Source organism: Muntiacus reevesi, chromosome 1 (assembly GCF_963930625.1).
Source record: "Muntiacus reevesi chromosome 1, mMunRee1.1, whole genome shotgun sequence".
NCBI classification, from domain to species: Eukaryota; Metazoa; Chordata; class Mammalia; order Artiodactyla; family Cervidae; genus Muntiacus; species Muntiacus reevesi.
Window position 1 is genome coordinate 83,189,168 of NC_089249.1, and position 15,549 is coordinate 83,204,716.

At 48.7% G+C, this 15,549-nt stretch overlaps 2 protein-coding genes across 2 annotated transcripts; both read left to right on the forward strand.

The window, feature by feature from the left end:
* The first annotated feature begins 1,725 nt into the window (after positions 1–1,725).
* Positions 1,726–10,732, forward strand: MTMR11 (myotubularin related protein 11). Its single transcript, XM_065905171.1, is given in 18 exon segments — positions 1,726–2,043; positions 2,388–2,478; positions 3,604–3,725; positions 3,952–4,012; positions 4,184–4,326; positions 4,769–4,847; positions 4,975–5,110; positions 5,336–5,423; positions 5,581–5,669; positions 5,755–5,879; positions 6,318–6,384; positions 6,621–6,691; positions 7,354–7,520; positions 7,780–7,953; positions 8,675–8,857; positions 9,289–9,582; positions 9,858–9,989; positions 9,991–10,732. Coding segments are annotated over 18 exon segments (2,148 nt in total). The 5' UTR covers positions 1,726–1,977; the 3' UTR covers positions 10,051–10,732.
* A 791-nt stretch (positions 10,733–11,523) lies between these two features.
* SF3B4 (splicing factor 3b subunit 4) lies at positions 11,524–15,295 on the forward strand. The gene is made up of 6 exons (XM_065905183.1): positions 11,524–11,646; positions 12,117–12,245; positions 12,476–13,018; positions 13,337–13,543; positions 14,512–14,685; positions 14,885–15,295. Exons 1-6 carry the CDS (start codon positions 11,613–11,615, stop codon positions 15,070–15,072), a joined length of 1,275 nt encoding a protein of 424 aa, XP_065761255.1. The 5' UTR covers positions 11,524–11,612; the 3' UTR covers positions 15,073–15,295.
* The last annotated feature ends 254 nt before the right edge of the window (positions 15,296–15,549 follow it).

Sequence of the window (15,549 nt, forward strand, 5' to 3'; positions counted from 1 at the left end):
GACCTTGGCCTCTTTCTGTGCTTATAACTGGATCTATGATTCATCTTGTGAGTCACTCAGCTCCACCTCCTTCCTCTAACTGCCCCTCCCGGCAGCCTTCACTCCTGGCACAAACCTGCAACCAGACCAGGATTCTGAAAATGGAAAAATCTGATACAGACACTTGCCTCTCCACCATTCCTTTCATCCCCAAAACCTCCACTGGGGGTGTGGGGGGTGGTCAGAGGCGGGGCCGGGGGGGGGGGGTCCTCCTGTTACTTAACACTCAGCTGCTGTCCCCTTTGCATTCCTGGTTAGATGCTGATTCAAGTCGCCCATCTTTTTTCTGGCTCTGACCTTCCCCCATCCCACCTCATGTCTTCTCTATTCTGCTGTTCTACACCTCAAGTATTAAAGAATAGAATGAGGCTCTTGACTGAAGGGTGGTGGGGAGAAGGAAAGTGGATAATGGATTTTTAAGTTGTGGTACACACCTTTTTCTATTGCCACAGACCTTGGGAAATATTTTCTTCCCGCGAGGGATTGAGGCTGATGAAATGCAGGTGGGGGTGGGGAATGTAGCAGCTCTTAGGACTTCTAGAATCAGGCTTCTGGGACGCCTTCTTAGCAGGTGTATGCCTCTTTGTTCCAGATGGACTCTCTGTCTCACAATATCTTCACTATTTCCACAGTTGGAGCCAAGACAGGGAACTTTTCAAAACTGAGGCCGGAAGGGTGTGTGTGCTGGGGGGAGGAGAGTTGAGTGTCACTCTGGAAAACTGGGGACCCCACCTAAGGACTGCTGCCTCTGTACAAACTCAAAATCAATAAAACAGCAGCTCAGTAATTTCTTATTTTGTATCTTGTCTTTTTCATATCTAAAGGTAGATTTTTGCATACCTACCCTAGTTAATGTTCCTTTACTTCCCTCCTACAGCCTTCCCCACCCATCTTTGCTTCTTGGGTTTCAAGGGGGAGGGTTGGGGGATGGGACGGTTGCACTGAACAGAGGGTTCCAGCCCTCAGCTTTCAAAGTCCTCAACATGAATCATTAATTTGGAGATCTGATGTCTGGGTTGGAGGGAGGGCTCCTGTACCTGGAATGGGCTCTAGTTTCCAATTGTTTGGATGGGGGGTGTGGTGTGTGTGTGTGTGTGTGTGTGTGTGTGTGTGTGTGTGTGTGTGTGTGTGTGTGTGTGTGTGTGTGTGTGTGTGTGTGTGTGTGTGTGTGTGTGTGTGTGTGTGTGTGTGTGTGTTTCTTTGGGCCTCCCACCCTTCACATGAGATATGTTTCACGCTCTCTGGAGAAGAATATACAAAAACACTTCCACTTGCCACCACCCCAATTCTTGGGCTTCCCCAGGCAAAAATCCCGAGGGCCAATTTCCATTTATTTCTTGTCAACCACTTTAGTTCAGACTGTCAGGAGAGGTTGTAAGGAGACCTGAAGTACTTCTAATCATTCCTCCCATCCCCTTAAAGAAGACAAAAACAGCTTCCCAGGGAAGCCATCAGTGAGAGTCCAGGGAAGTGGCCCAAATGATTCCAGTTTAATACTTGTCATTACTGCTTCACTCAAATAGTCCCCAAAGCTCATGAACAGAAAGAGGGTAGGATCTGGGTTTGGAGTAAAGAAGGGAATGTGTTTATTTTCTCGGTTCCCCAATTTTTCCTCACCTTTCTTAGGCTCCTCCACTTTCTCTCCACTTTTCCAAAATTGTGTGTCTTCTCCTTTAAGGGGCTGGGCATCTCTTCCGCCCTCTCCAGAGTCGACTGAAGTTTCCGTGGAGCCTTCTCTAGCTGGACTGGACACACCTTTCAAAAGACCCCAAATCGTGCTCCTTGCACCTCAAATGCTCCTTTCCCTTGAATCTTCCTCCTGCCCCTCTCCCTGACTTCCCTCCTGCTAGCCACAGGATTCAGCCTCTCCCCAAGGGGCTTGAGCATCCTCGAGGTTTTCCACCCTTGACTGCTTCATCCCCGGATGGAGCCAGAAAAATGTGGTGGGGGGGCCGGGGCCAGAGTTTCAACATCGCCCCCCAGAAGGAGGAGCCAGAGATGGGGGTAAGGAGAGGAAAACGGCTTGGGGGAAGGGTTTGTCATATAGAGGGTGCGAATGGGGGTGATGTGGAGAAAAAGAAAAGAATCTAGAGGCGGAGGGTATGTCTCATATCAACCTCTGGTTGATGGTGCTTGGTCTTTTTTGCAGTCTCAAGTTCATTGTCTCATTATCCATTAACCAGCCCCTCCCTTCCTTAACTCTCTGCTGACGCCTGTCCTGAGCTCTCCACAGCCACTGATCGCAGTGTCTCCTGAGAGTCTGGGTGTAGGCCTCCAGGGTGGCTGCTGAAGTAAGCCCAGACTCCAGGACCAGAGAAGCTTGGGGATTAACCCTACACCCTTCACAGCTCTCTGGACCGAAGTCTGTGCAGGGGACTGGGATGCCAGAGCCCAGGAGTCGTCAGCTGGGCAGCTGCCTGGCCTCTGGAGGCCTCCCAGGTAATAATGCCTTCCCAATACTTCTGATTTCCAGACTGTCCCAAATTTCACACTCCTCAAACCCTGTTTCAAACCTCACTAAAGATGCCTCTGTATTCCTCTTCTGGCTCAAAGTGCTTTTGCCTGAAGTTTGCTCTGTTCTCTGTTCAGGGCTGGCTAGGAGCTTGATGGTCCCTCTGTTTTCTTGACCGTTACTCCTCCTCTCATTAACTTATTCAAAAATAGTTGAGGGCCTAAAATCTCTCCTCCTAAGCTTTCATTCTTGTGGGGTTAGGGAGGAATCTTAGTCTTTCCTCTTTAGATTCCCCTGTCTGTTGCAGAAAAACTGGCCTCTGTTCACCTATGCTGAATAGAAAGAGCTTTAAAGGAGAGAGAGCTTTAAAGGAGTAGAAAAGAAAAAAAAAAGGAGTAGAAAAGAGTAGCTTTATTACTTTGCCAGGCAAACGGGGCCACAGCAAGCTAACGCTCTCAAGACTGTGCCCTTTCCCTTCCTGGGAAGTTGGAAGAGGTCTTATAGTTTTAGGGTGGGAAATGGGACTGAAGATAAGGATAAGTATTGATGTAGACTTGCATTCTTCTCCTCTTGGAGTCACTGGAATCATTAGAGCTGGCTTGGGGCCATTCCAGAACAGGTTCTGGTGGTCCTCAAGGTCATTGTCCTATGATATTCCTTCTGGAAAGAAGAAAGCTCCCAAGGAAAGGAGTGTTAGGGAAGGTTGTCTTGGAGGGGTAAACATCAAGTAGCCAGAAGGCAATCATTTTCAGAGTGCAATTAAGCAAGAAAGAGAGGGAGAACAAACATGGGTAGGTTGAGTGAGTGGAGAGAATAAGGGCTGCCTAAGGGCTAACCTTCTCCAAGACTTCTTCCTTGGAGATGGAAATGGCAACCCACTCCAGTATTCTTGTCTGGAGAATCCCATGGAGGGAGGAGCCTGGTAGGCTACAGCCCATGGGGGAAAAGAGTCGGACATGACTGAGAGACTTCACTCACTCACTCACTCAAGGGCTAACATAATGGAGTGCCTCAACTAGTTTCTACTACAGAATGTCTGAGAGGAGTGTGTGTATACAAGTGGGGGCAACACTGCGAACAGTCATAACCTGGCTTCCCTTCTTGCCCTGCAGGGGAGCGGATTCTAGCATGGGCCCCAGGGGTGAGGAAGGGGCTGGAACCTGAAATGCCTGGAACCCTGATCTGCAGCAACTTGAGGGTCACCTTCCAGCCCTGTGGATGGCAGCGGAGTCAGGTGAGGAGGTTATGGCAGTGGAAAGGACAACTAGTGGCAAGTAGAAAGGGAGTCTAGAAGATTTAGACAAACATTATAGAAGTGAGAGAGTTATGCTTAAAGGGCTGTCTTCTAAGAGTATCAAGGATTGTTGTTGAGAAGCATCTCTAGGGAGGTTAGGGCTGTCAAGATAGGACAATGAATGAGACTTCAGATGTCTTTAGTGTCAGTCATGTGCTTCTTCTAGGAGACTCCCCTGAGCAGTGAGTATGATTTTTCCCTGGCCAACATTGGGCGATTAGAAGTTGGTAAGTGTTGCGGTTTGGTGAAAGGGCTCACTGTGGGTGCTGGAACCCTTCCTCATCCTTTCCTGTATTCTCAGAGGACAGACTGAGTGGATGGAGTGGGATGGGCTAGAAGAGTTCCTCCTAGAGGGACCCTGATTCATGGCTATACCACTCTTTAACTCTTGACTTCAGTGAATGGCCCTTCCCGAGTCCAGCTCCTCCGACCAGGGTCCCTGCTTAAATTTATCCCTGAGGAGATTCTGATTCATGGCCAAGACTTCCGGCTACTCAGAGTCGGTTTTGAGGCTGGAGGACTAGAGCCTCAGGCCTTTCAGGTAAGAGGTCTTCAACCCAAGAATCCCTCCTCCCCTTAGAATCTTGGGATCCTTTCCCTCGCAATCTCCAATAGTCCCATCTCTCAAGATCCCTCTCATCATTCTCTCTGCTTCTCTCGTCTAGGAAAGACTAAAATGAGAGTATGGTGAGAGTAAAGGCCTGAGGAGTGTAACTGTGGATGAGTGTCTTCCTTTGAAAAACAGGGAGGGTTGGACAAGATTATTCCCAAGATTCCTCCCAGCACTACCATTCTGTCATTTTGTGGTTCTAAATGTGTTCTCCTGACTCCAGTTTTCATGACCAGTGGAGGCTCCCTTTGTTAGGGACAGTCTTCACTTTTCTTCTCTATTAGTGGCCAAGACAGTGAAACAACATATGAGCCTTATTGCCTCCTTTTTACTTTAGTCTGAGGCAAAAGATGGGCTGTCCTTTCTTCCACAGGTGACCATGGCCATTGTCCAAGCCAGAGCTCAGAACAGTCTAGCCCAACAGTATGCAGGAATAACCCTGAGCAAGGCTGGTGAGTGAGGGTGCTTTGGGGGTAAGGAAAGGGTAGAGTCTGAAAAGCAGAAGCTGGCTGGAGACAGAAGAGCTAAGCTGTCTCTGGTTCATCTTCCTCCTCCTCTTGTGCCCACCTCCTGCCCTAGGCCAGAGTTCTGACTCCAGAAAACCACCTATTCCCCTCTTGGAGACAATAGAAGACTGGGAGACTGAGCGGAAAAAGCAGGCAGCCAGGGGCTGGAGAGTCAGCACTGTCAATGAGAGGTTCGACGTAGCCACCAGGTGCTGCCCCATCAATCTTCCCACGCTATTCTGATCTTCTAGAACTTGGCACTTCCCACAAACTCCAGCCTCCAAGGATGTACACAAAGCCAGCCCCCTTATCTCCTAGATCTCTAAACCTGAGATCCTTCAGAATGATGCCTCCTAAGCAATTTCCTTATAACGACAGGTTTGCATTGTATTGAGGTACTGGGCCAGGCTGTGACATAACTCTCAATTTCACAGCCTCCCCCGTTACTTCTGGGTCCCTAACCGAACTCTGGACAGTGAGGTCAGGAGAGCATTTGGCCACTTCCATCAGGGCCGTGGACCGGTCAGTGTGGGGATGATGGTAATATTGGGGGATTAGAGGGTCATGGGGCGTTAGGGGTCATTGTGATGGGAGGGGATCCTTGAGGTCAGTGTTGGGGCAAGGGTAGGGTGGGGCTAGGAGTTTCTCCCTCAGTGATCCTTCTCTCATCCATGTGAAGCGCCTGTCCTGGCATCACCCTGGGGGCAGTGATCTTCTTCGTTGTGGGGGCTTCTATACAGCCAGTGACCCCAACAAGGAGGATATCAGGTGAGGGGAGGTTTGATAAGCAGAATCAAGGGTTAGATGTGAGGGGCAGACACCTTCCCTTACTTTCTGATTCCCTTCCCTCCAGAGCAGTGGAGTCCATGCTTCAGGCTGGGCATTCAGACGTTGTCCTGGTAGACACCATGGATGAGCTGCCTAGTCTTGCCGATGTCCAACTTGCCCACCTGAGGCTGAGGGCCCTCTGCCTGCCTGGTGAGATAACCTTTGACCCCTCACCCCACCTCTAGGTCTGTTGACCCTAACCTGGTTTGCCCTTTTGCCTGATATGGATGAGTACTCCTTCAGCCCAATAATCCTTCGTTTTCCACTCAACTCCCAATTCCCACAGACCCATTGATTTCCTATCTTCCTGATCCCAACATTTTTGTTTTAAGGCAGCTTTATTGAAATATAATTTACATACCATAAAATTCACCCTTCACCCATCTTGAGTGTACAATTCAATGCATTTCATTGTATTTACAATGTTGTACAACCATCACAACTTAATTGTAGAAACCTCATAGCCATTTATAGTTACTTCTCATTCCATAAGCAACAGCTACCCAACTTATTACCCCTTAATTCTGGACCCTGAGTCCCCAGTTCTCCTTATCTCTTTGCCCTTCTGACTCCTCTGCACTCTCTCAGATTCATCTGTGGCTGAGGATAAATGGCTCTCAGCTCTGGAAGGAACACGATGGTTGGACTACACCAGGTACTCCATCTTTTTCTGGCATGATTTATAATTCAAACTTCTGTTAGCTTGGACTCCTCAGTCTTCCATTAACTCTCCTTGGTTCCCCAAGACTGTTATTTGTTGCTCCTTAAAAGGGGGGGGGGGGGGGGGGCGGGGCGGCAGGAATTGGGAGTCTGCCTCCATAGTATCCCATGATCCATCACTCCTTTCCTCTAGGCCTATTGTTCTCTTCTCTTCCTCGCCCACCCCTCCAGGTCTTGTCTTCGAAAGGCCAGTGACATCTCAGTCTTAGTGACATCCAGGGTTCGCTCTGTAGTACTTCAAGGTGAGTTTCTTGGGCCAACCCACTCCATTCCTTGCCTTTTTTCTTTACTCACCTGACTGGATTCTGCTCAGGAAGGGAGCTCTAGAAAGTTTCCTTGTCCCCTTCCAGTGCTGGCATCCTCCTCTCATTTTGCTAGGCATTACTCGTGGGAAGATCCCCTGGAGAAGGAAATGGCAACCCACTCCAGTATCTTGCCTAAAATCCCATGGATGGAGGAACCTGGTAGGCTACAGTCCACGGGGTCGCAAAGAGTCGGATACGACTGAGCGACTTCACTTTCACTTGTGTTTCAGTGCTATTTCTGCCTCCCCATTAAGCTTGTGGTCCCTAACAGAGAGGTTCTCAGCCTTCTGTTCTTGTCCTTCCATCAGTGGATGGGGACTGGGATTGGGGGCGGGGGAAGGAAAATGAGGAAAACTGGTTTGGCATTTGATTCTGCTTCCTACATGTGAAGCTGGGTATTTCTATCTTGGTGGAGTGTATGAAGTGAATTACTCAAGGTCTTTGTTTTCTCTTCACTTTTATGTGCCCTCTCAATCCTACCTACCCAAAACTTTCCCCCTCTGTGCCTCCTCCTCTTGCCATGTTTTCTTTTCTCACTCTCTTCTGCTCTAGTTTCTTGGCCTTTCTTTCTTTGTCCTTTATCCCTCTTTATCACCCAGAGCGCGGTGATCGTGATTTCAATGGCCTCCTCTCTTCACTCGTCCAGCTGCTTTCAGCCCCTGAAGCCCGAACACTGCTTGGCTTCCAGTCACTAGTACAACGAGAGTGGGTGGCAGCTGGACATCCTTTCCTGACCCGACTTGGGGGATCTGGGGCCAGTGAAGAGGTGAGAATGTTTGGGGAGGGTATTAAGAAGTACAGAGATGAGGAAATGACATACTAAAATCCATTGGAGGTTAATTAGGTCCAAATTGGGTCTGAGGTTGGGCTGAGCTTGAAAGGAGATCCAGATGAGGGACCACAACCCCCTACCTCAACTGATTTCCACTCCCTGACCACCTTAGTATCTCCATTCCCACGTCACTCATCCTCCCCATTTAAGTCTCCACAACCCCTTCCAACCTCTTAAATTTCCCTCTTCTCAGGCCCCAGTGTTTCTCCTCTTCCTTGATTGCGTCTGGCAGCTCCTCCAGCAGTTTCCAGCTGAGTTTGAATTTTCTGAGTTCTTCCTTCTTGCTCTTCATGACAGTGTCAGAGTTCCTGACACCCTTACATTCTTGAGAGACACTCCCTGGGAGCGTGGAAAGCAGAGTGGACAGGTCAGCGACTTGCATTTTTGGCTTTCCCCCACCCATTAAGTACTCTCTGGGAGTCTCCAGGTGGGCTAGTGGTTAGGATTCTGGGCATTCACTGCCATGGCCCAGGTTCAATTACTGGTCGGGGAACTAGGATCCCACAAGCTGTGCAGTATGGCCAACGAAAGAACTACTCTCTGAAGTTTACTCTTGGATATGAAAAGTGGTCTGTGGGTGGGAAAGGGGGAGGAGATTGGTGCTTTCTTTCAGGATCGGACTTTCACCCTACATCTGATTCGTTTCTTTGTGTGTGGCTGTGCTGGGTCCTCATTGCTGAGTGGGCTCTTTAGTTGCAGCGACTGGGGAGTGGGGGCATATTCTCCAGGTGTGGTGCATGGAGTTCTCCTTGCGGTGGCTTCTCTTGTTGCGGAGCATGGGGCTCTAGGGTGTGCTGGCTTCAGCAGTTGTGGCATGTGGGCTCAGTAGTTGTGACTCCCAAGCTCTAGATCACAGGCTCAATGGTCGTGGTGCTCAGGCTTAGTTGCTCCAAGGTAGATGAGATCTTTCCGGACCAGGGATCCAACCTGTGCCTCTTGTACTGGCAGGTGGATTTTTTACCACTGAGCCACGAGGGAAGCCTTACATCTGATTCTTAGAGTAACAGATGAGTTTCATGATTTATCTCTAAACTGGGGAGGATTATATATTTTTGTTTAACCTTCCTCTTCTTGTTTCCTCCATCTAGTTCAACAACTATACACAAGTCTATACTGCTGGGTACTCCCAGCCCCTGGCTGGGAGCCCTATTAACCCACAGCTATCTGTCTGGGACTGGAATTTACGCTACAGCAATAAACAAATACTACAATTCCATAATCCTGGCTATGACCCAGAACACTGCCCAGATTCCTGGCTCCCTAGACAGCAGGTAAGGTGTCCAAAGTTCCTAAATTCCTTTGATTTTTCTCACAGGCTCATCCTACTAGATGAGGAGAAGTGATAGTGTCTGAGTTCCTCATTCCCCTTCTGTTAGTTGCCATTTATAGTCCTAACTGTCCCCAGGAAGACAGAAATCCTAGAAATCACAAACGGCATCTTTTTTTATCCTCCTCATCCTTATTAGTCTTCCTGTCTCATGCACACATTTTTATGTTTTCCTAAAATCAACTTTAATCAGTCCTGAGGCCTAGTTTGAAGTCTAATCAGGAGAGCAGATAAAGTGTTCTCAGGGGGAGATTTGTACTTTGATCACCGGTGCAGTGTGCAGTGTGACAGCTGGACATTACTTCATGACCCAGTTTGGGGAAACTGGGGTCATCAGGTTTCTAGGTTGCCAGTTGATTTCCCTTTCCTCCTTAGCCAAGCTTCATGGTTCCGGGGCCCCCCAGTTCTGTGTGGCTCTTCTCTAGAGGGGCCCTGACACCCCTGAATCAACTCTGTCCTTGGCGGGACAGTCCCTCCCTGCTGGCAGTCTCTTCTCGTTGGCTCCCTCGACCTGCTATCTCTTCTGAAAGCCTGGCTGATCAGGAGTGGGGGCTCCCCTCACATTGGGGTGCTTGCCCTTTACCCCCGGGACTGCTGCTGCCTGGATGTCTGGGACCCCAGATCAGGCTCTGGAGACGCTGCTACCTGAGGGGAAGGCCTGAGGTCCAGGTGAGAAGGGAAGACAAAAATTGGGAGTGGGAGAAGAGGTCTGACTGCTGAACCAGATATTCTAGGAGAAACCAGATGTTTCCAGGAGGCAGAAGGGCAAGGGTTTGGGGGACTGGGAAGTGAGATACAATTCCTATTGGTATCAAAGTGGATAGATTTGGGAGTGTGGGAAAACGATTTCTGGCTTATATCAAGTGGAACCTAGGGCAGAGTTGGAGGGGGAAAGGGAACTAAGAATTAAGGATCCTCTCTGCCTCTCTTCACCCTCTTCCCAGATGGGCCTCTCAGCTCCCACAATCTCTGGTCTCCAGGAGGAGCTATCCCACCTTCAGGAGTTATTAAGGAAATGGACACCACGGATATCTCCCGAGGATCACTCCAAGAAAAGAAACCCAAATACCATTCTCTCCCAATCCTGTTGAAATTTCTGGCTTTCTCACGGGCAGGACAGAAGGTGGTCTGGGGTGAGGGAGAGTTTTGTCTAATCCTTTGGTTTTTCTTGGACTTCTTGGTGTCTCAGATGGTAAAGCGTCTGCCTACAATGCAGGAGACCCGGGTTCCATCCCTGGGTCAGGAAGATCCCCTGGAGAAGGAAATGGCAACCCACTGCAGTACTCTTGCCTGGAGAATCCCATAGACGGAGGATCTTGTTAGGCTACAGTCCATGGGGTCGCAAAGAGTCGGACACGACTGAGCGACTTCACTTCGGTTTTTCTTACCTGGTCTTGCTGCCTCTGCTTTCATAAACATCACTGGCCTGAGTTTCTATTGCAGATGAGCGGTGCTAACCTCATCCAACTCTTACCCTGCCTTGTTTGGTTTAAATAGTTCTTGTCATTTGAAGAATTAAGAAACAAAAACAATCCAGAACACTTCTTTTTTCAGGGCAATTCCATGCCTTTGGGATGGAAATTTTGGATATCGCGCTAGTAAATTGTGATAATCAGGTATACTGTTTATCAGTGCCAACAAGATGGCCTACAGACCTCCTTCTCACCTCCTCTTGCTGCTTCTTTAATTCCAATTTCTATTTCTTCCCTTATAGTTTCCTATGGGTATGGAGTATACGTGGGACACCCCATCTCTTCCAATTATATATTTTCATGGTGACATTTCTATTTAAGGAGTTCATTAAAGCACAATATTTATACACGCCGCTGGCATTATTTGTGTCTGATTAAAGGAACCTTAAGTAAGGAAGTGGTGGGAGAGGAGGGAAGGGAATGTGACCCACGAAGGGACCGCATCGACCATATTACTGCTAAGGAAGTAAGGGGCTGGGTTGCGTGAGGCGCTGCAGGATTCACAATTTAAGGTCCTCTCTTCCGTGCAGACGGGGCAAAGGCACACCCAGATGTTGCTGGGGTTCAGGGTGTGCTCTAGAGGTCGAGGTCGAGGCCGAGGCCGAGGCCTCTGGGCTTCAGTATCAAATCCCTGTCACCTTCGGTACCACCCCACCTCCAAGCCTCAGGTTCCCCTCACCCTCTATGCTGTGACTAGGCGAGCTCAGACATTCCATAATTCCCTCCCTGAGGAAGAAGGAAATACCTCAAGCCCAGGCCTGGGCTGTGAGGCCGCATCTGTTCAAGGACTGCGGATTGGAGTGGACGGTTGTCCCCACGCCCTGCGTTGAGGGGTTCCTCCGCACACCCTTCTAAGGGGTAAAAAAAGGCTACAAAACACATGAAAACTAAAGTTTTGTTCTCCCAGCTTCTGAAGTGACATTTTCGGGAGCAGTGTGACCCTTTAACTTCTAACATTGCCTTAAAAGACACAGAACGTTTCCTTTTCACGTTCCCCGCCCTATCCGCTCACAGTAGCACTTCTGCACAGGACAGTAGACTGAAGTGCACAACTGCCTCAGCCGCTTCCAGTCCCAGCGTTTTCTAAGATGGCCGAGGCCGCTTCCGGCTCCTCCCCTGCCGCGGCCCCGCCCACCACCTTACGTCAGCCTTCGCCTCGGAAGTAGAAGTAGTGACTGAGGTCAGGGGGCGGGATCGCTGCCTGGAGACGGCGGGAGCGCTTTCGCCATGGCGGCCGGGCCGATCTCCGAGCGAAACCAGGGTGACTGGAGGGGACAAACCCAGAATGGACTCTGGGGGTTTGGGGGACCTCGACTAGGCTTAGCAATGTTTCCGCTGGGGCGGGAGATTTTACCTTTCCGAACGGCGCGAGACTGGTGCCGATGCCTTATGGGGACGGGATGGACTGGCTTGAGGCCTGTAGTTGTGATGCTGTGTTCAAGCCTCTGCTGCCTTCCCACTCAGAAAAAAAAAAAAAAAGAAAGAAAAAGAAAAGTTACAGAGTGAACTTGCACCGTAACTCTAAATTAGACTTAAGAAGATTGTCTATTTTCTGAAAAGGAGGAACTTCTAAAAGCTTGATCTAACGTCTTTTTTTTTCTTTTTTTCTTATTCTTTGCTTTTCTACCCCATCTCCACCCCCACTTCCTCTGCCTGGGTTCCATCTTCATGTTACCGCTACCTCCCTATTTCCCCTCATCTCTGTCCTCACCTCCTAATCCTGTCCTCCAGATGCTACTGTGTACGTGGGCGGCCTCGATGAGAAGGTTAGCGAACCACTGCTGTGGGAACTATTTCTCCAGGCAGGGCCAGTAGTGAACACGCACATGCCAAAAGATAGAGTCACTGGTCAGCACCAAGGTGAGTACACGGCACAAAGTGCAGTTATGAATAGCGGGGACAGACTGCTCCTGGAGGTCCCCAGTGGTGTTAACTGTTTTGGAGTGAGCATACTAAAGACTTTGTTTCTGGAACTATTCTCAATTGAAGTTGGGATTCTTATTTCTTATCCTTTGTGCTTTAGAAGGCAAATGAGTTAAACTCGTTTTTAATCACTTCAGTTGCTAACTTCTTCTTTTCCACTTCCCCAGGCTATGGCTTTGTGGAATTCTTGAGTGAGGAAGATGCTGACTATGCCATTAAGATTATGAACATGATCAAACTCTATGGGAAGCCAATCCGGGTGAACAAGGCATCAGCTCACAACAAAAACCTGGATGTGGGGGCCAACATTTTTATTGGGAACCTGGACCCAGAGATTGATGAGAAGTTGCTTTATGATACTTTTAGCGCCTTTGGGGTCATCTTACAAACCCCCAAGATTATGCGGGACCCTGACACAGGCAACTCCAAAGGTTATGCCTTTATTAATTTTGCTTCATTTGATGCTTCGGATGCAGCGATTGAGGCCATGAATGGGCAGTACCTCTGTAACCGCCCAATCACTGTGTCCTACGCATTCAAGAAGGACTCCAAGGGTGAGCGCCATGGCTCAGCCGCTGAAAGACTTCTGGCAGCACAGAACCCACTCTCACAGGCTGACCGCCCGCATCAGCTGTTTGCAGATGCACCCCCTCCACCATCTGCTCCCAATCCTGTGGTATCATCATTGGGATCTGGGCTTCCTCCACCAGGTAAAGCTTTTGATAAAAAATGTTTGTCTTGGGTTGGGAAGGGTGGGGCCAGGAAGAAAGAAAAAGAACCTGGCAAGGAGGGGACATTGAGTCATTAGGTGATGAGAAAGGGGTTGAGGGATGATGATTGTGGTGGGAAGAAAGTTGTTGAGTTTCTCCAGAAGGTTGTTATTTAAGTCATTTAATGTTGCTTCTGACTTTAGAGAGCTGGGAGGAAGGGAAAAGAACTCATTCTGCCTGGAGAGGCCAGGATGGAACGGGGTTTCTAAAGGCACTCTCTGCTCACTATCTTTAACTGTTTTTCCGTTTTCTCTATAGGCATGCCTCCTCCTGGCTCCTTTCCACCTCCAGTACCGCCTCCTGGAGCCCTTCCTCCTGGGATACCCCCAGCCATGCCACCACCACCTATGCCTCCTGGGGCTGGAGGACATGGCCCCCCATCAGCGGGAACCCCAGGGGCTGGACATCCTGGACACGGACACTCACATCCTCACCCATTCCCACCGGGTGGGATGCCCCATCCAGGTGGGTGTTCTTTGCTGGAAGGAGAGGGAAGAGCTTGGTAGAAGAGCTCTGTCAGTACTGCTAATGCTGCTGTTCTTTGTCCTTTAACAATAATAGATAGTGCCCAAGCTCTCTTTTCTTTCAGACATTCTTTTATGAAAATAAACGCAAGCTACTTTACTGTTTATTTTAACAACCATCATGCTGTCTTCATTTCTTGTTTAAGTTTTACCAAAGAGAACAACAGGCTCTTCTGCGTTGGTAGGTGGGTTCTTTACCACTAGCGCCACCTGAGAAGCCCAGGCTCTCCTATCCTCATTATTTCACACCTAATTTATTTTAGTAATACCCTAACTGACACTTTATCTCTACTTTGACTATCTTAGAATAGTTTTTCTTAAATACAGATATTCACACACCTTTGCTCATAATTCTTCTGTTGTTCCCTTTTACTTACAGAGTGAAACCCAAACTCGCTATCATAGCATTCTAGGCATTGCATGATCTGGCTCCTGCGGGTTACTCCCATAACTGCAAGCTGTTTTACTGGTTTTCCTTTAACATACTGTGTTGTTGATCACATTCATGCTTTACGCCTGCTGATTTTTTTCTGCCTGGAATGTTCTTTTCCCACTCTGTTGTCCACCTGAAAAATTCCTGTTCATCCTTTAGAATTAGATCTTTGCTGTGATGGTGTCTCTGTTGTCTTCCCAGATTCTATTCAGTAGAATAATCACGCCATTCTGCAGCACTGTTACAATGCCTAAATCCTGGAAGGAGTGAATGGGCTTCAGGGAGTAGGGTGCTGTTGGGTAGTTGGTTGATTTAGTCTCTTGGGATGGAGTCAAGGATAAGGGCACTTTTTACAAGCTTTAATTTCTGTATTCTATCTGATGTCACTTTGTTCATTTTCTTTGTCTTGTTTTCTTTGCCCTCCTGTGTAACTTTCTTTTGTCTCCTTTCTCATTGTGTCTTCTTGTGTTCTCAAGGTATGTCTCAGATGCAGCTGGCCCACCATGGCCCTCATGGCTTAGGGCACCCCCACGCTGGGCCCCCTGGCTCTGGGGGGCAGCCACCACCCCGACCACCACCTGGAATGCCTCATCCTGGACCTCCTCCAATGGGCATGCCCCCCCGAGGGCCTCCGTTTGGCTCTCCCATGGGTGAGTAGTCTTTAGCCACCTCCCTGATCCTCACATTTTGTTCTTGCAGCTTCTTTTGTCACACCTCTTATCCCCTGCACTTGCTTTTCTTTCTTCTATTTCTTTTCACTGTCTCCCTGTGTATCCTCTCCCAACATTGTCCCAGTATGAACTGTCTTCTATTCCTTGTTTTTACTAAGTTTTCCTTTTTTACCTGCAGGTCACCCAGGTCCTATGCCTCCGCATGGTATGCGTGGACCTCCTCCACTGATGCCTCCTCATGGATACACTGGCCCTCCACGACCTCCACCCTACGGCTACCAGCGGGGGCCTCTCCCTCCACCCAGACCCACTCCCCGACCTCCAGTTCCCCCTCGAGGCCCACTTCGAGGCCCTCTTCCTCAGTGATTTCTCATTGTTTTTCCTCCTGTTGTAGCCTCCCAATATCTATTCACTTCCTTGGACCAATCAGAGTTGCTATAGCTCGGAGGGGCTAAGGCGCTAATCCCTCTCAGGCCTTTCTTTTGTAAGTGTAATTTTTTCACAGGAGGCTTCATTATTATTTTTTTTCTATGTTGGCCCTAAGTGTTTTATAAATACCCAGAGAAAATTAAACTAAACTCCTTGTTTATCGTTTGTGGTGCTTAACTTGACCGAATAACTTCTTTTTCTCTGAGAAGAGATGTCAGTATATTGGGAGAAGAACGGTAAGGTAGGAATGAGGGTGTTTATTCCAAGTTTTAAAGACTTACTCTATAATGTGCTATTGCAAGTGCTGGACTGCTCTGTACTGCAGCACTTGATTCATTACATTAAAGTTATGCATAAGATAAAGACCCAGTGTCTGTGGCATAGAGTTATTGTGAGGATTAAGTGAGAAGAGAA